Source organism: Ovis aries, chromosome 3 (genome assembly GCF_016772045.2).
Source record: "Ovis aries strain OAR_USU_Benz2616 breed Rambouillet chromosome 3, ARS-UI_Ramb_v3.0, whole genome shotgun sequence".
Taxonomy (NCBI): domain Eukaryota; kingdom Metazoa; phylum Chordata; class Mammalia; order Artiodactyla; family Bovidae; genus Ovis; species Ovis aries.
In genome coordinates, this window is record NC_056056.1 from 24,852,081 (window position 1) to 24,872,423 (window position 20,343).

A 20,343-nucleotide genomic window follows, 5' to 3' on the forward strand; every position below is an offset into this window, starting at 1 on the left:
ATTATTAATAAATCTTCCTGTAATAACAAAGATATGCATATTGTAGAAGAGTAGCAAAAGTCACACCAGTTTAAAAAAAAGATTCTTTTTGAAGTATCATATCAATCTGGCTCTTGAGTTCCCAGGTGTCCTCCTTATTAAACTGAACCAAACCCAGCATAGCCCAACCAAACACAAACAAACCCAGCCCAAACCAACTAAATTCAACCAAATTCAACCAAGCCCAAACAGATCTAGCCAAACCAAATTAAGTCCAGCCAAACCCAATCAAATCCTAGCAAACCCAACCAAGCCTAACCAAACCCAATCAAACTCAGCCAAACCCAGACAAGCTCAGCCAAACACAACCAAACCCAGCCAAACTCAGCTAAACTCAACCAAAACCAACCACACCCAATCAAATCCAGCCAAACTTAGCAAAATAACAAGAACAATAGCAAACTGAGTTAAATCACAAGTGAGATCTCTTTCATTGAATATAATTTGCATTAAAAATTTTTTTCAGAATGTATGAGTTTTGGGAATACTTTTCCTTTTTAAGTAGGTATTTAGGCATAACAAAGGTTTTAAAAAGATATCTCCAGAGAGCTTTCATAGTTTGGTTTGCTGTATCTTAGAAAGTTATTCTAGCATTTACTTAGAAAATCTCTGTTAGAAGGTTTAATATATATGCAAGGAAGTTTCAACTTATCTTTAATATGAATAAAATACTTGAAACTATAATTTAAAGTAGATTAAGGTTTGCAACAGATGATGACTACTGGGACAAAGGACATTTAACTGTGCTTGATATTGTGGAATTGCAATTCAAAAGGAAGAGAACACAAGAATAGGTATAGACACATGAGATCACTTGCTTAAAATGAATGTGTCACTCATTAAAAATATTCAAACAAGGAACAATATAAGAAAGAATCTCTGTATGTATTCAGTCATGATTCATAAGCCATTTTCCCTAAAGTTTTTGATTAAAAAAAATCTTTCAAATGAAAGCTGCATCTCAAAATTCTGAAACAGTTCTGTATTATCGAATAATACACAAAGAACAGACAGAGATTACTCAAAACTACAAAATCTCTAAGTCTCATTTCTGCTATCTATCACTTTTTCTTTTACATCTAGTGATATCTGTTTTATATTAATCTGTGTAAATTACTATGCATACTATTTTTCTTTGGATTATGACATAATAATTCATGAAAATTATTAGGAAAATACATGATGATATTGATGTTAGGCTTACAATAACTGATTGCTTCTAAAATCAAAGAAAAGCATGAGCATATTAAAAAGATGTTTTTTTTTTTTTAATAATATATGAAAAGAAAGGAGGAAATGGTCTTTGAAGACTCAGAGAAATGCAGAGAGACATTTGGATGTGGTTTAAATATTACATAACAATCTTTATAACTCCCCTATCAACAAACTATAAAGAAAGTGAAGCTTTTTCATCATAATCTTTTAATTTTTGGAACTTACTTTCAAAATCCAGGAAAAAATGTGGGTAGTTTTCAATTTCCCTGGTAAGGACTTTGAGCAGGTTTCCCATCCCAGCAAGCCTAGGAGAGGGAACACAAAACCAAACACCATTAGCAGTATAAAAAACATACTTCTTAAAAGGTTAAATGTTTTTGAATGATTTGCATAAATACCATTGAACCCCTATAACTACATCAGAAGACCTAATAGAAAGTATTTTTATGCCAGGTGACAAGTGACAACATAGGAATTAGTTATTGTTCAAAGAATTGGGTAATGGTCATAGAAGGCAGAGTTCAGGTGTTTTCTAGAACTTTTTTTTTTCCCCTTTCCCTTTCACTAATCCCCAGAATCCTGACAGTTAATATTTCATCCTTGCTTGATTTCTGTTCCATTGGTGTGGGAACATACCATGTCAGTGGACAAGCAGAACAGTGAGGGCATTATTAAATTACCTATCCAGAAAGGCAAATTTCTCAAAGTTCCCAAGGAAAAGAGTTTAGAAAACAGATTTACACTCCCAGGAATCCCTTTTAGCCTGTACAATAGGTCCTATTTCCCAGGTAAGTCAGAGGTTCCTGTGATTCGACATTTCAATAGTTATGAAATCAGTACTTTATGAGGTGTAAAAATGAAAAGGTATAACATCCAAAAAGTTATTCTCAATGAAACTGCAGCCTGAGGCATTGGCAACGGTGAATCCAACCTACAGAGAAATAAAAATCTGTGACATATCTGCAACCCCAACCTGAAAGAATAGGGAAAATGTAGTTATTATTGACGATAGAGGATGAGAAGTTTGGACGGCATCATTGACTCAACGGACATGAGTTTGAGCAAACTCCGGGAGATGGTGAAGGACAGGGAAGCCTGGCATGCTGCAGTCCAGTCCACGGGGTCTCAGTCAGACACAACTTAGCGACTGAACTGAACTGATTTAAATAAATAGCAACATGTCTACTCCTCTCAGCTCTAGACATTACACCTTCTTCTTCTTCAGGAGGCCACTGTGCCTTCATTCACTCTACGCATATCTATGGAGCTGCGATCTGATGCTGAGTGCTGAAGGCATTCCTCTAACTCGTGACTCAGACACCTCAGCTTATGAGGGATAATGGCGCTTAGAGCTGTAATTTTCTATGCACATGGCTCCTGATAGTGTTTATGTTGCTGTAGGAATTAACAACAACGACAACAAAAAAGCCACTGTAAGAAAGATGTGGTGAGAGAAGAATAAACCAAAAGGATGCTATGCATAAAAATACATAACAAGCAGTTCCCTTGGGTGCAGCAGGTGGTACAATATAGTCTCCATAATCCTCCCTCTGAGAGAGTACTCACAGTCACTTACAGGTATCACCCAAGGTCACCCATGTCACTCATGTGAAGCTAGAAGGACTGTGACTCAGGAAGGACTGTGTCCTTTGTTTCCTGTTAGCTCTGTTATCCAAGGCAAGGCACTGACTCTCTAAGCTTGTTTTCTCATCTATAAAAAGTTTTTCAAACGTATCTATTTCATCAATTCATGGATATTAATGAGGTTAAAGATACAAAATGCAAAGCATAGTGCTTCTAAGCAGTGCTCAAGAAACAATATGTAATAATGACCACTGCCATCATTATGATGATTATCCTAACGCCTTCACATACTTACTCAGAATTCTCCTATGGAAGACAGATGAGAGAGGCGTCATGTGGCTCTAGGGAAGAGAACTACAGCCAGTGAGGGAATAACGAGGAAGACTTTCATTCAATGTCGTGAAAACATTTCTCACCATTAGGGTTGTCAGACAATTGGGTGATCTGCCCTGTGCAATAGTGAGTTTCCTGTCACTGGTGGTGGTGTAGTAGAAATTTAAAATATTGTGAAAATGAGTTGGGCAGAAGATTGGGATATATACTTCTTCGACCTTGCTGATCTTGAAGTATATGAATATCTGGGCATGCGTGTGTGTGTGTGTGTGTGTGTGTGCACTAAGTCGCTTCAGTTATGTCCGTCTCTGTGCGACCCTGTGGACTGTAGCCCACCAGGCTCCTCTGTCCATTGGATTCTCCAGGCAAGAATACTGGAGTGGGTTGCCATGCCCTCCTTCAGGGGATCTTCCCAACCCAGGGATCGAACTTGTGTCTCTTGCATTGACAGGCAGGTTCTTTATCACTAGAGTCACCTGGGCATGTGTGCACAAGTACACAGACACACAGTAGAAGGCAAACACCATGCTCCTCTTGCCCAAAAGAATCTTCCCTCTTTTATGCTCTTTCTGTCACTGTTTATTTTTTCCTCCCTTGTCTTGATTTGTGTTTCCTTTTAAGATATTTTTCAGCAAAGCCCTGTGTGAGACAGGTTCTGCCAAATTAAAACTCACAACTGGTGTAGTCCATCCTTGCCACTGGGCAATATTCACAAACCCTCCTGGGTCTCTAGGAAACAATGTGTTTCCAATTTAATGAACAATTCCAACTCAGACCCCAAGGCAAATCTTGCAGGAAGATGATTCTACTGTTTAGTAGCAGACCCGACTTTCATATAAAATGCCTTAATGGAAGTTAAATATTCTTAATTTCCCTAGTTTTGTGCTATTAACATGTCACAGAGACCTGAATGAGTTTAGCTTCCTCCTAAAAGTCTGCCTTGTGTAGGATTTTACTGTCAGAGTTCCTGGGTGGGAAATAGTTAAGCCTTTAAAATTAGTAACAGGCTGAAACACACATGGAAATACGTCCAAATATTAGCCGGCTGCAGAGTGCTATCTGTTCAGAAGGTTACTTAGGCTGGTTGGCTGATGTGGTCAAATATCTTGAGATGTGATTCTAACAACAGCCAAGGTCAGTTAACTGGAACTATTCTAGATTTCTAGATGTTGACATCTCAAATAGGAACTGTCTGGAATGATAAAATTGTGGGAACTTATGTAGTGTTATGAAACCTAGAAGACCTGCATTTCAATACAAGCTTCTTGAACAGATACAGAAACAGTTCATCTCCTTCATGGCAAAAAAAAAAAAAAAAAAGTTCCCCTCCAAGGGGACAAGAACATGCACATTTTATTGAATGCCCATGGTGTGCGTGGCTCTGTGCTTGGAGCTTTCACACTTAAATTCACTAAAACCTTATACCCACTCTTTGGGTAGCTACAACTGTCTTCATTTATTGGAAGAAAAAGAGGTTCAAATGGTTAAGTATATTTCTAAAGATGACAGGAGAATAAAAGATGGAGTCACATTTGAACTTGAGGGTCTGGGAACCCAATGTCCACATTCTTTTCCCCACAAGAAGGAACCTGGGGCTTCAGACCCCTAGCAGGTCCCTGGCTGAGAACGCTGAGAGCCCATGGTCTGCAGAAAGTGTCTGCAGGATAATACAGTACTGTAGGTCTATGCTCCTTTTTCTGGGGACAGAGTCTACAGTTTCTGTTAAGATTCCAAAGCAGCCTGTTTCTCACTAGTCTTGCTCCACGTACAGGGAAAAACATACTTCTTGAGGAATTCATGCTTTCTGTAGGAAACCATGTCGGGGTGGAGTCTTCCAGAAAAGTTGGCTTCATAGAAGAAGTGAACTCCACCCAGGCATGAAGGACCCTGAGAATCTGTAAAGCAGAGAGGAGGCCCCCAGCAGGGGGATGAGGGGTGAGAAGGGAACAGCAGACACAAATTGGGTGACTTCCCCAAACAGAAGATTTATTCCTCAAGGTTTATTTACTTAATACAATTTTGAAATGGATCCTTTCACTTTTTTTTTTTTTTTTTTTTTTTTTGCAAATTGAAGGAGGGCGTCTCTCTAGTCCCGGTAGGAGTGTTAACAGTGTCTGTAAAGACGGCCCGCGTGTCTCTGCCAAGGGAGGCGCTCATGTCTTGGTGGTGATGATTTGGGATGTATACTGGTGTTTTCTATGACTACTTTCTTGGCTCTCAGCTTAAAACCACTTCCATGGGAGTTGGCTCATAGGCTGCTCAGTAGAAAATGATGACTTTCCTAAAGAAGTCATTTTCTGCTAACACTCCAGTTCCAAAAATGAGAAGAGAAGCAAAACATGCACACAGACACCACACACACACACACACACACGCAATTATTTTTTTGTCCTAGTTATAACTCTGCTCTTGTTTGGAAGAAAAAAAATAAATAAACAATAGGATTAGCTGCATTTCCAGAGTGTAAAAGCAAATAAAATCAACCGGAGGTGATTTTTAACAAATGGGGCCATCTCTGGTGAAGACATTTGTTTACTAGAAGTAAGACATAGCAAAACTCAAGTGCAGGGCATGGGCATTGCGAATTCTGACTTTCGCCTGTGCACACCAACATTTCAATGCCCGATTTTCATGATTAGAGAACAAGCATTCAGAAAATTTCTCTTGCAGCTACAACTATTGCAAAGGAGAATTTCTAAGCCAATACCACCTTTCATCAATACAGAACAGAAAGTGAGAAAAAATAGAAAAACAGCCCTACATGGTTTTATTTGCTAGTATTTTTCTTAAGGTCTAAGATGGTAAAGGCTCAATGCCTCTACTAGAGAGATGGGTTTTCTTAGCATTTTGAGTGAGCCAATACCTTCCAGCATCTACAAATTTTTTAGCATCCCTGGTACAAAAATTTAAGAAATTAAAGACTTAGATTCTTTTACCTATAACTCCATAGTCTGGAGATTAAGAAGTTCTGCTGAGCCTAATATTTTTCTGTAACATAGTTATTAACATATAGTGAAAATGAGACTGTTAGCTGCTCAGTCATGTCTCTTTGTGACCCCATGACCTGTAGGCCACCATGTGCCTCAGTCCATGGGATTCTTCAGGTGAGAATATTGGAGTGAGTTGCCATGTCCTCCTCCAGGGGATCTTCCCAACCCGGGGATAGAACCCAAATCTCCTGCATTATAGGCAGATTCTTTACCAGTCTGAACCACCATAAGCCCCAGACAAATCACGAATACCCAATTACATATATTTATATAACATCATATCTTTATCAAAGATGTTTCTGGACTCATTTATCCTCAACATGAGCATGTATCAAAGGCAGGGAAGGTGATATTGGACCCATCTTACAGATGAGAACTTGTGGATCAGGTACAATAAATGTCCTTTTCAAAGTCATCCAGATGGAAGTCCCAAATGTCATCAGAACACATTACACATTAGAACTGGAGCCATCTTTTTAAAGCTCTTGTTTTAAGAAACAGCACTTGCCCCAGGACATTAGTTCAAAGAAGGGTTCAGAAGAGAGGTGTCCTGACTGTCAATCTCTTGCTCTGTCTACTAATGCAAAAAGTAAATGGGACATCAAGTTCATTTTTTTAACGACATTAAAATATAAGGTGCAGCGTGTCGCTGCCCCTGGAGAGTTTCTGCTCCATGCCAGTAGGGTCTCCCCAGAACATGCTAAACAGCTACTAAACAAGGACATCCCCACTAATGATTCATTGCCTTGGACACACTTCTCTCCTTCCTTGTCTAGATTATCCTAATTCAGACCCCAGCAGAGCTTGTCTGCACCCTACAGAGAGCCCCCAGACTGATCCTCCTAATTCCAGTCTTCAGTTCAGTTCAGTCGCTCAGTCGTGTCTGACTCTTTGCGACCCCATGAATTGCAGCACGCCAGGCCTTCCTGTCCATCACCATCTCCCGGAGTTCACTCAGACTCACATCCATCGAGTCCGTGATGCCATCCAGCCATCTCATCCTCTGTTGTCCCCTTCTTCTCCTGCCCCTAATCCCTCCCAGCATCAAAGTCTTTTCCAATGAGTCAACTCTTCTCATGAGGTGGCCAAAGTACTGGAGCTTCAGCTTTAGCATCTTTCCTTCCAAAGAAATCCCAGGGCTGATCTCCTTCAGAATGGACTGGTTGGATCTCCTTGCAGTCCAAGGGACTCTCAAGAGTCCTCTCCAACACCACAGTTCAAAAGCATCAATTCTTTGGCGCTCAGCCTTCTTCACAGTCCAACTCTCACATCCATACATAACCACAGGAAAAACCATCGCCTTGACTAGACGGACCTTAGTCGGCAAAGTAATGTCTCTGCTTTTGAATATACTATCTAGGTAGGTCATAACTTTTCTTCCAAGGAGTAAGTGTCTTTTAATTTCATGGCTGCAGTCACCATCTGCAGTGATTTTGGAGCCCAAAAAAATAAAGTCTAACACTATTTCCACTGTTTCCCCATCTATTTCCCATGAAGTGATGGGACCGGATGCCATGATCTTCGTTTTCTGAATGTTGAGCTTTAAGCCAACTTTTTCGCTCTCTCCCTCCAGTCTTATCTCTCGCCCATTCATTTCCAGCTTTCTAAACACAAATCTGACAGTGTTCCTTCCTTGCTTAATATACTTCCAAGACTCTGCAGGACCCGCGGGATACAAGGCATGCAAATGGGTGTATTGGGTCCAGAAAACCTGGCCTGCAGCCTCTGCCGGTTCCTCTGTCTCCTCTCTTCCTCTGGGCCAGTGGGCCCAGCACTCGTTACACCCTGCACTTCTCAAAAGCAGCCTGCCTTTGTTGCCTCAGGGCCCTTGCCCACATTGCTCCTTCTGTTTACAATTAGAATGACAGCTAACATTTTAAAATGATCTGCAGGCCATAGCAATGAGAGCTTTTAGCAGTGAGAGCTTTTCATGTATTATCATATTTTAATTTTCACAACCACCATATGAGGAAGCAACTGTTACTATCCCGACTTTAGAGATACAGAAATAATCTTGGAGATTTAAAAAGTTTCTCAAGCCCCAAAGTCATAGAGCTGAGTCTGGACTCCAATTTTATCTGACCTCTAAGCACTGCCTCGACCACTGCCTCCCCGGAATTTCCTTTCAATTATGAGTTTGGAAATAAGGGCCTTCAGAAGGAACTTCCTAAGTCTTCCCTCCTCTTCGACTCCAACTCAAAGAAAACAAAACCCACTCCCTTGGGTGAGCTCTGCTTCTCTTTGCTCACCTAACATGCTGTTTTTACTGTGTCACACGGCCTCCAGTGTGGATGGTAATTACACACTTTCTCCCCAGCTCTGAATGTAAGGCCTTCTTGGGCAGGGCTGGTTTTACGCCTCTTCGTATGCCCAGCACTTAGCACCAGGAATCAACACACGGTTATCACTGGCAAAGAAATCCTTAAGATTGTCCTGTCCAGTGATTCCAAAGCAAAATGAGGAAAAAAGGCTACAGCATGAATCTTGCAGAAAGCTGAAGTTATGCAAACAACTCTAGGCTACAGTGTTTTAATCTACTTTATAAAATTATAGAGATAGTTACATCCTAAATCCCCAAAGTTTATTTTGAAATTTTACAGGTTTATGAAATTCTAAAGACTAGAGGTCATTAACCTGGTCAATTACTTGGCCCAGCTGGGGAGCTGAGCTGCTGGTCTCTGCTCTGAGGCTGGTACCTCCAGGGGCATCCTAGGACCTGCCTTACTTAGTTTTACCAGAAGTCTGACCTAATTCCAATGGAGCCTCGAGATTTCCCCACCTGAGTGGTGGAAAGAAGTCCAGTTCTGGCTTTCAGAGTGTTTCTGGTGACTGGATGTGATTTTAGGAGGGCTGTTAAGACAATCTGCTCTTCAACCTGATCAGTGAGGTTCACAGTTGGCGAAATCTTCACAGCAGCCAGGGTGGCAGCTGATGCCAGTGACAGAGGAGGTCTGCAGCTCCCCACACCACCCCTTAAAAGTGAGTGACCCCTCTGGCTTGTCTCCCATGAACCATCCAGGTGGCAATCTGGGAGGGGAGAGTACAACCCCGATACATCAACTATTCACACAACTCGGGGATACTTTCTTCTAGTGATCACACAACCCCATCATACACCATGTATACTCCCTGACTGTTTAGAATGATAATCAAAACTGGTTGACTATCAGCCTATAATATATCAGGTACAAAATAGGTGGCTTGAAAAACTACTTCTCAACCAAGGGAAAGGTACATTTCTTAAATGTTAGAAGCACCTGTTGTTCTGGGAGGGAAAAATGTACCAATGGAATGCATGGAAGTAGTTCAGCCTATAAATTCCAGCAGCCTGAATCTGCTAAACCAGGTTAGCGATTTTAGATAGCTGGGCTGGCCTGGAATTCCCCGCCCCAGCTGCCACTTCTGCAATGAATTCGTAACGTTCTCTGTTCCATTGCCGAGTGTGGTGCCAAGAATCCAACAGATGATTTCATTCCAAGACGAAGGAGGGAAACTAGAGTGAGTCTATTAAGCACTTTCATCTGACAATAAAAATGAGTTAATGGCTAAAATGTGTTTTTGAAACGTTTTAACACCACAAGTAATGGCACTCAAATGGGAAAATGCCTTGAATATTCTCATCCATCATTAATACCACGGTGTCCCTCAAAAGGGCTGGGCATTCCCAGCGGAATATAAGCTGCTAGAGTCGAGTTGTAAGGCAATCCATGGGAATTCTCCAAAAAAATACCCAGAGACCATTACGGAGCAGAACGGTTAAGCGCAGGTTTAAAATAGTCCTTTCAATATCTGAGTTCAGTTTTCTAAAATAGACTATTACCTCATCAGAGCTAATTTCCCCATAAACATCAATATTACAGCAGCAAAAAGTCTCCAAGAAATGAGGGCAAAATTAGATTCTTTTTTAGGGAATGAAAGTCAATGTGTTCCCCTCTGCCCAAATTTCCAGTACTAGTGAATATGGAAACAATCAACCTGCTTCATTATGGACCGGCCCACCACTGGGGCATCGTTAGTGAATTTGTTCCCTTCCACTTGTGAAATCAAGAACCTGGTGATGGGGAGCCTGCTTAATGAGCTTTCCCTTTTCCTAGAAAGAAGGCTGACAGTCGTAGCCCACTCAGCAGTAGTAGTGTTAGCTGTTTGGTCGTGTGGGACTCTTTACGACCCCAAAGACTGTAGCCCATCAGGCTTCTCTGTCCACTGGAATCTCCAGGCAAGAATACTGGAGTGGGTTTCCATTTCCTTCTCTAGGGGATCCTCCTGATCCAGGGATTGAACCTGGGTCTCCTGGACTGCAGGCAGATTCTTTACCGTCTGAATCACCAGGGAAGGCCACCCAGGTCACTTCCCAATTTCAAAGGGAGAGTGACCCCTGCAGCAGCCCAGGGCCCTGAGCTCTAGTCTTGGAAATGCCTTCCACAGACTCAGTGGTGTTGGGAAAGCTATATATTCCCTTTCTCAGATGGCTTCGCTTCAGTTCTAGAACCCAAAAGGGAACTCGGGGAAGTAGCCCAAAGTTTGGGCTGCTGTAATGGGCAAATTATTTAGATTAAACAGACTTGAGTTTCTCTTGGATTACAGATCTCCTTTTCCCAGAACTGCTTCTCGGGTACTTAAACCTACAGGAGCCAGGCTCCTGCTACTCAGAGCTGGGGCTGAGGACAAGTCTTGCCCTGCGCACTGCTGGCCAAGCCCTCCTCCCTGAGATGCTGGAGGACCTCCGTGCACCCCCTCATCTCTGAGTGGTCCGCCTTCAGTCTCCGCTTGCTCCATCTAACCTTTCAGTGTCTGTCTCCAATGATTGTCCTTTACACCTTTTCTCCTGCTCCTAGGTGAGACCCCCTGGACTGTGATTTTCATTCATTCGCAGAAGACTTCTCAACCTTTAGCCCTAAACTGGACCTGCCTCCTCAACTCCAGGCCAGTAACTCTAAGGGACTTTCCTGCAAGCATAACAATTTGGGAAAGGCCCTGATATCCTTAAGTTCTGCTCTTCCCCAATGTCCTCCTCCTTCCTTGTTCAAAGAAATACCCCATTGCCTAATGAATTATGAGCCAACAACCCGAGTGTCCCCAAGATTTCTGCATCTGCTGCCCACCTTAAACCCAGTCTCTCACCAAACTCTATCTAGGTACTTTCCACAGTGGCTCGAGCCCTGACACTTCTCTAAGCCCTTCTCCTGGTGCAATCTCTCTCCATCATCTTTGGTCACTATCTCAGGCTCTTTCTTGTCTTCTGCCAACCCAACACCGGATATCCCAAGCACCTCGGATTACACAGCAGACTCTGTGCCCATTACAGGAAATGTCCTGTGTAAAATGCACACTGGTGAACTAAATTGCTTCTATTTCTGCAATCTCACAATCCAGCCTAAAAAAAAAAAAAAAGGCTTTCCCCCAGTCCCAGTCCCTGTCTGGCTGGCTCTCATTCCATAGGCAACTGGTCCACACATCTGTGCCTGAGGTCTCTTTGCCTCCATACTTCACTGCTAAGTCACTTCAGTCGTGTCTGACTCTGTGCGACCCCACAGATGGCAGCCCACCAGGCTCCCCCGTTCCTGGGATTCTCCAGGCAAGAACACTGGAGTGGGTTGCCATTTCCTTCTCCAATGCAGGAAAGTGAAAAGTGAAGGTGAAGTTGCTCAGTCGTGTCCGACTCTTCATGACCCCATGGACTGCAGCCTACTAGGCTCCTCCATCCGTGGGATTTTCCAGGCAAGAGCACTGGAGTGGGGTGCCATTGCCTTCTCCACCATACTTCACTATCAGGGGGTAAAACACGACCTCTCAAATGAGGGCACCGTCAGGCATGGGGCTCATAGATGGGGGTCTTACTGGGAAGTGAAAGCCCCCTGAAGAGTCCCACCCCTCCCAGAGTCAGGGACTGACCTGATTCGTAAGCTTAGGGTTTCAGACCCTGAACTTTCTTAAACAGAGGTTGTTTAAGAAACAACCTGTGCACCAAAGCAGACTTTGGAATTGACTCGAATGTCAAAGCATTAGGGGTATTACCTCCCAGTTCAAATTTATTGGGGGGTTTTATAGTTTATAGTGTTGCTCAGTCGTGTCCAACTCTTTACCACCCTAGGGACTATAGCCCACCAGGCTCCTCTGTCCATGGGATTTTTCCAGGCAAGGATATTAGGGTGGGTTGCCATTTCCTTCTCCAGGGGATCTCCCCAGAGACAGAACCTGGGTCTCCCGTGTTTCCTGTGTTGCCGGCAGACTATTCACTGAGCCATCGGGGAAGCCCAGGGTTGGGGGGAGTGGATATAAAAAATTACAGAAGTACCAACAAGTCAACAAAATCCACTTCATATACTGAAAACCTGAAGAATCGGAAGCCAAGGAAGGGCTGGTGGGATCCATCACATCTCAAGCTCATTCTAAGGGCCAAAAACCTCCTTTGAAATCTCAGAGGCTGGAGGGGCTCTGCTTTGGTCTCCAGTTTCTGAAAGGAGCAAGTACCTTGATTTCATAGCACCCTTCATTGCAAACCAAAGTAAAGTTTTAAAATAAAATCTTTCATTTGAAACCCAAGCAAGGGGTGAAGACCATCACTGTAAGCTGGGACAGGAAAGGTGGGGTGGGGTAGGGGTGGGGTGTGCTGAGTTCCTGGAGACAGATCCTCCCCTACAGGGAGCTGCTTCTCAAGGTGACACCCTGGCCTGGAGGGACACTGGGTAGCCGGGTGAAAGGAGAAAAGCACTTCCAGTGTAAGGACTTCCCAAGCGGACTGTCAGAGTTAGATGGGTGCAGTTTTTCTCCTGGTACTGAAACCTGATCTGAATCGCTCTTCCAAGTTTCAGCTCCTCGGAACATCCGACTTTTGTCACATCAGAACACAGATGGTGCCCAGAGCTCTGGCCTCGTTCTTGCTTCTGTTTTTTTGGCTCATGTTGCTTCCTTTGCTTGTTAAGTCTTCCCCTCCCCTCAGCCTGTGGAGGTCCTATCTTTCAAGGCCCAAATCAAACATTTCCTCCCAGAAACCTCCTCCCTGACCTCCTGGCCTTGCTGTGAATTCTTTCAAGGGCTATGTCTTCTTCATCTTCAGAATGTTACCCCACTCCTCCCAGTCCACTCCTCTCCCCCTTCACCCCTCCCCACTCAAACTCCAAACAGGGGTCGGGCACACAGACTCTGCACTGATGGCTACTGAAACAGAATGGGGGTTTCCGTAAGGAGTCACTGGATATGTACAACCATATGATTGTCAGCTGCACACAAGACCAACAGAGGAATTGTTGTTTAGTCGCTCAGCCATGTCTGACTCCTTGTGACCCCGCGGACTGCAGCAGCACGCCAGGCTTCCCCGTCCTTCAATTTCCTGGAGCTTGCTCAAACTCAAGCCCATTGAGTCGATGGTGCCATCCAACCATCTCGCCCTCTGTCATCCCCTTCTCAAACAGTAAAGAATCTGTCTACAATGCAGGAGACCTGGGTCAGGAAGATCCCCTGGAGAAGGAAATGGCAACACACTCCAGTATTCTTGCCTACAGAGAAGCCTGGTAGGCTTCAGTCCATAAGGTTCATGGGGTTGCAAAGGGTCAGACACGACTAGGTGACTAACAGAGGAATAGGTGGAAGAAAATAAGCATTTCCCCAAACAGAGATATTGTGGGGGGCTCGACTCTGTTGTCTTACGATCACAGATGACTTGGAGAATCTGATGAAAAGCAGCCTTCTTAGAAAAAGGCACCTATGCTCAGACCTACATGTTTCTTCACACGATTCCAGGAAGTACAACACACATGCTGACACTCAAGAGTAGAAATCTCTCATTTATTTCAAAATCGCCGATTCCGTCCTATGGGCGGTCAGGCCGGGAGACAGTTCCAAGTGTATGGACAGTGGACGATGCTGAAAAAGAAAAGGAGTCCTTCAGTGGCAACCGCACAGACCGTGGAGACTTTGGGCAAGTCCTGTACTCTTCTGTTTTGGGGGAATCTCTTTTGTTTGCTTATTTTTAAAATATGTATTTATTTAGGCTGCACCAGGTCTTCAGTGCTGCATGAGGGCTCTAGTTCCCTGACCAAGGGATTGAACCTGGGCCCCCCTCCATTGGGAGTGCAGTCTTAGCCACTGGACCACCAAGGAAGTCTTAGGTTTTCGACTCTTTTGAATCTGAGCTTTTCTCATCTTTAAAATGCACATCATAAGAGTTCCCAGTGTCGTTACTGAGTGAGATAATGTACAGAAAGCAAGGAGGAAAGCATCCGGCATGCCGCTAGCCTCCAGCAACAAATGGTCGTTTTCGGCACCTCCTGTCTAGCATATGAAAAAAACTGCAACCACAATGCAAACAAGTCATTTCCCTTTTAGCCATAAATTCTGCACGGCTGCTTTGGAGCGAGGGAAGAAAGCGCCTGAGACCACCGCCTCGGCAAGGAGGTGAGGCGGGCGCTGCACGGCGGCTGCGGGCGCGCTCGCGTGGCGATTAATCATACAAGAGCCCATTTATGACAAACACAGGTCACTCCCTTTGCATGACAAGGCCTATGGGTCCACAGAGGCCCATTATCCAAAAAAAAAAAAAAAAAAAACCCAGAGCATTGTGGGCGACGCGGGCGAAGCCGAGTGCACACACACAAGCGGACATTGTGAGGCTGTTTGCACAACCCCGCGGTGCTCCTCGCGGATTTCCTGCCAAGGAGACATTTCCATCTCGCGGAGGCGGCTGCAGACGTTTGCTCATTCAATATGGCTTCAGGCCGCCGGCTGCGAGAGCCGAGGGCGTGGCGCCCTCTGCCGGCCGTCCTCGGAACGTCAGCCTGGGAGGGGCGGAGGATAACGCAAGCCATTCTCAGCATTCCATCCAGCCTCTTCTCTCCCTTCTTAAGGACAACGGTGCAACGGGCATGAACCTTGGGGTCTGGAAAGCCTATAACATGTGTTGCCTGCAGGTTCTTGGACGAGCCCTGTCACCCCTCAGGTCTTACTTTCCTAGGTGGAAAATTCAGCTCTTATTTGGCTATGCGTGCTCAGCCACTCAGTCGTGTCTGCATCTCTGTGACTCCACGGACCGTAGCCCGCCAAGCTCCTCTGTCCATGGGATTTTCCAAGCAAGAATACTGGAGTGGGTTTCCCTTTCCTCCTCCAGGGAATCAAACCTGTGTCTTCTGCATCTCCTGCATTAGTAGGCGGATTCTTTACCACTAGGGACACCTGGGAAGCCCCATTTGGCTGTGGCAAGCTTGAAAGGCTATGACAGATACACTCAGCCAGTGTGAAAGAAATACCTGTATTCCCCTTCTCCACCTGTCTCCAGTAGGGTGGGCACTGTCATCTGATCTCTGGAACTAGGAAAGGAAATCAAGGGTAACATCTTGGCTTAAACTGTGGCCAGTGTTCAGATGTGTTAAGAGCATGTGACTTATCTTCCTGGTGTATCCTCTCTTTTTTCAAATTGTTTTCTTTTCCTTGCTTTACAGTGTGTGTTCCATGTTGGCGAGGACAGCCTAGACATGCAGTATTTTACCCAGCATCTGAAAGGCCCCATCTTCCGGACAAGTTCCTCAAAGGTGGGGGACAAGCTGACAGAAATACTGAGCTAAGGTGTCTTTCTCAAAGATAACTGAGCTGTGATGTTGAGCAGAGCAACAAAAATACGAACTTGAGTTTGAATCCCAGCTCAACTATTTATTGGCTGGGTGGTCTTAATCAATGTATTTAACAACACTGACTTACCCTCCCAGAATTGGAGCTTCAATATGAGTAAAACAGAGATGATTTCAACCTCTTCAAGGCTGGTTTTTAGAAATAATGACACGACATATATAAATGGCCAGATGCATTAATAGTAGTTGCCATAATTCCTCGGGTGGCTCAGTGCTAAAGGTTCCACCTGCGATGCAGAAGCCATAGGAAACTCAGGTTTGATGCCTGGGTCGGGAAGATCCCCTGGAGAAGGAAACAGGAACCCACTCCAATATTCTTGCCTGAGAAATCCCATGTACAGAGGAGCCTGATGGGCTACAGTCTATGGGGTCGCAAAGAGTCGGACTGACTGAGAACGTAATACTATTCAGTTCAGTTCAGTTCAGTCTCTCAGTCGTGTCCGACTCTTCGCGACCCCATGAATCGCAGCACGCCAGGCCTCCCTGTCCATCACCAACTCCCGGAGTTCATTCAAACTCATGTGCATCAAGTCAGTGATGCCATCCAGCCATCTCATCCTCTGTCGTCCCCTTCTCCTCCTGCCCCCAATCCCTCCCAGCATCAGAGTCTTTTCCAATGAGTCAACTCTTTGCATGAGGTGGCCAAAGTACTGGAGTTTCAGCTTTAGCATCCTTCCTTCCAAAGAACACCCAGGGCTGATCTCCTTTCAGAATGGACTTGTTGGATCTCCTTGCAGTCCAATTGACTCTCAAGAGTCTTCTCCAACACCACAGCTCAAAAGCAGCAATTCTTCAGCAATCAGCTTTCTTCACAGTCCAACTCTCACATCCATACATGACCACTGGAGAAACCACAGCCTTGACTAGATGGTTACTATCATTATTTTTCTTGTTTTAGTCACTGGTCTTAGTGCTGCCCTTCTGGCCATGAAGAATTTCCCTTTCTGACACAACTATTAATATCTGATGGCTTAAAATACCATGTTAGAAGATGTATGCTGATGACTTCCAAATTTATAACTGTCACCTTGACCTTGATCCCCTTGCCTGAACTCCAGACTCATTTATCTGATTAACTGCTTGACTTCTAACAGACGCCTCACATGTCACACATCCAAAATTAAAGTTATTTTTCTGCTGGGAATCTGCCCCCTCTCCAGTTCTTCTTCTCTCAGTAAATGGCATTTCCATGTCTTCAGACACTCATTCTAAAAACATCTGTGTCATCCTTGACTTTTCTTTCTCTTACACCCCGTATCTAAGCTAACAAATCCCATCAGCTTTCCTTTTAAGATACAGCTTGAATCTGAACATCTCTCGGACATAAAGGTGTTATCAGAGTCCTAGACCAGACCACAAGCCATCCCATCTCTTGCCAGGAGTATCATACTCACTTCTTAAAAGATTTCCCAGCTTCTAATCACTCATAAAATAGATAGCAAGTGGGAATTTGCTGTGTGATAAAGGGAGCTTTAACCCAGTGGTCTGTAAAAACCTAGAGGGGTGGGATGGGGTGGGAGGCGGGGGGTTTGGGAGGGGGGTTCAGGATGGAGGGGACAAATGTATACTTGTGGCTGAGTCATGTTGATGTACGACAAAGGCTAATACAATATTGTAAAGCAATTATCCTCCCATTTAAAAAATTGAAAATAATATATATATTTTTAAGTTTCATCATGTCACTCCTCTAAGTAAAGTCCCTTCACTTAGAATAAAATACACAATTCTCATCATAGTCACCAAGGCCTGAGGTGACATTTCCACAAGGTAGCTCATCGCCTGCAATTCCTCATTCCATCGCTGGCTACTCACTGCTTCTGGCCTTTTCCCTTTTCACTCTTGAACTTATCACATGAGTTTCTGACACAGGAGCTTTGCTAATCTTTAGGCCTAGGATGCTTTCCCCCAATATGTCTGCATGGTTTTTCTTTAGGCCTCTGTTCAGGGCTTACTTTTCGGTGGAGCTCAATCTAACCAACCTCTCCAACATCATACTTCACCCGACTCGCCACTCACTGTTTTCATTTTTCTTTTTAATCGCTATCGCCACTGATATATACCCTCCAGCTCCTAGACGAGGGCCTGACACACAATAGGAACTCCATACCTAGAGGGAATGAAGTCATCGGTTCAGAAACACAACTCCCATGACCCCTTGGAGCTTCTCCTCCCATAGAACATACGTTTCTTCTGCTAGACTCATGGAAGGAGAGGCTCTCAGGTCATCTGTTATTTCGGTCAGACAGTCTTTTCTTTTGTTTGTTTTTTGAACTTTTTAATTTGTGTTTGAACCCCAATTAGGGCTTCCCTGATAGCTCAGTTGGTAAAGAATCTGCCTGTAATGTAGGAGATCCCGGTTCGATTTCTGGGTCAGGAGAATCCGCTGGAGAAGGGAGAGGCTACCCACTCCTGTATTCTTGGGCTTTCCTTGTGGCTCAGCTGGTAAAGAATCCACCTGCAATGTGGGAGACCTGGGTTCAACCCCTGGGTTGGGAAGATCCCCTGGAGAAGGGAAAGGCTACCCAACTAACAGTGTTGTGATAGTCTCAACAGGTGAACAGCGAAGGGAGTCAGCCATACATATGCAGGTGTCCATTCTCCCCTAAACTCCCTTCCCATCCAGGCTGCCACACCTAACATTGAGCAGAGTTCCCTGTGCTGTGCAGTAAGCCCTTGTTGTTTTCCATTTTAACTACAGGAGTGTGTACGTTAGGTCAGATACTCTTATTTGGATAACAAAAAGGGAGAAGTAGTCATTCCAGGGGATGGGAAAGTACGTGGTCAGTGAGCCTGGTCCCAGTGAGGAACAGTATGAACCTCTAAAACAGAAACTGTGTTTTGGGGGAAAAGTAGAAGAAGAGACAGGAGAATCTGCTGAGGACTGATTACATAGGAACTCTGAATCCAGAAAGCAGAAGCAAGGACACTCCTGGGAAGAAATGCAGCTTGGTGCTTGAGTGGGTTAGACGGTCCCTGTGTAACCAGGGCCTGAAGGTCATGGGAGCTACCGTGACTGTGAAAGTGAAAGTCACTCATTCATGTCCGATGCTCTGCGACCCCATGAATTATACCGTCCATGGAACTCTCCAGGCCAGAATACTGGAGTGGGTAGCCCACCCACTGGAGTGGTACAGGAAGTCACTGCCTCTCGTCCTAATCTCTTTTCAGCCACGTGTTCACCATGAGACCCTGGGGAGGGTCATCATCCCCTTCCCACTGCCCCCACCCCCCAGCTCTAGCTCTGAGTCTCATCCTCATGGTCTATAGCCCTCTAGGACTGGCTAGATGACCTGGAAAACTCCTCCTTGCTCCAGCATCCTGAGGTTTTAATGTAATGAGAATGTCCAACTATTTCTAAAAATGTATTCAGGCAACCTAAAGTCACACCAGGAGCTAAGTTAATTAGAAACGGGGTGAGACTTCCATTTAAGAAACAGAACTGTGTGCTGACTATTCTTCCACAGAGCCTCCCTGGTCTTGGTCCATGGAGCCCTTTGGATTTCCAGCTATTTGGGAAGGATGGTGGGGACAGCTTCCCAACACTGGAGAATGCAACATGCTATCCAGAAATTGGCCACTGCTGCAGACAGAGAGTGCTTCCAGAGTTTACCTCTGAGAAAAAGCAGTAATTCAGAAATCAGGTAGAATGCCTAAATGACCCAAGAGAAATTATTCTCAAGTCTTTGTATATTTCTGAAGCATCAAACATCATGATGTATGCAAATGCACTAACTACAACTAGGGCCTTCCCTAGTAGCTCAGTGGTAAAGAATTCGCCTGCCAATGCAGGAAACGCAAGTTTGATCCCTGAGTTGGGAAGATGCCCTGGAGAAGGAAATGGCAACCCACTCCAGTATCATTGCCTGGGAAATCACATGGACAGAGGAGTCTGCTGGGCTACAGTCCCTGGGGTCACAAAAGAGTCTTGTACATGACTTAGGGACTAAACAACAACTAATTTTCATACATAGATAAAGTGGCTCCCAAAGTACCTAATAAGGTAATGCTTAGGCAGCTGGGTTTCACCTATCACGTGTATTCAAAGGTCTAATGTGATCTTTAATTCAAACTTTTTTCCTTTGGAATTCCAGAAGCAACTGACGACCTACCAGCCCTTGAAGCCCAAATCAAGTCTCACTGCAATGATGATAATAGTAAAACTGTAACATGAAGGAGTAGGTAGGGGATAATTTGAAAACACCAAAGCTATGTCTGCTGACTTTCAAAAAAATTCCAAGAGATGGTGAAATGATGCTGTTAACTGCTGAGACTTTGGAAATCTACTTACTTTGCCCAGGAAATGGCAGTTGAAACAAGTAATGAATTCTTTCAACATGTCTAGAAATTACCAGTAACATTGAAGATTCTGGGTAGTTGGCAAAACTCTGTTGGTTCTGCTGAGTGATCTATCCACCTACTTTTCACTTTACATGTGACTTGATTCAGCCAATGCCCACCTCCACCCAATCCAACATCCCTCTTCTCCTTTGTCACAAGCTCCCAAGTTAGACCTGACCTCTTCCTTGTTCTGGTCCTAATGTATACACTCTGTGTATCCTGTA

At 44.4% G+C, this 20,343-nt stretch overlaps 1 protein-coding gene across 2 annotated transcripts in view; it reads right to left on the minus strand.

Annotated features, from left to right (window-relative positions):
- The window catches only part of CYRIA (CYFIP related Rac1 interactor A), a 102,786-nt gene that overhangs the window by 26,239 nt on the left and 56,204 nt on the right, over nucleotides 1–20,343 (minus strand). For both annotated transcript variants that reach the window (XM_060413826.1, XM_060413825.1), the window contains one exon: nucleotides 1,480–1,559. Coding sequence is in view for 1 of the 2 variants with exons in the window: in XM_060413825.1 (XP_060269808.1) it covers nucleotides 1,480–1,549 (70 nt within the window). In the remaining variant the exon portion in view is untranslated. The remainder of the gene's footprint in view (nucleotides 1–1,479; nucleotides 1,560–20,343) is intronic.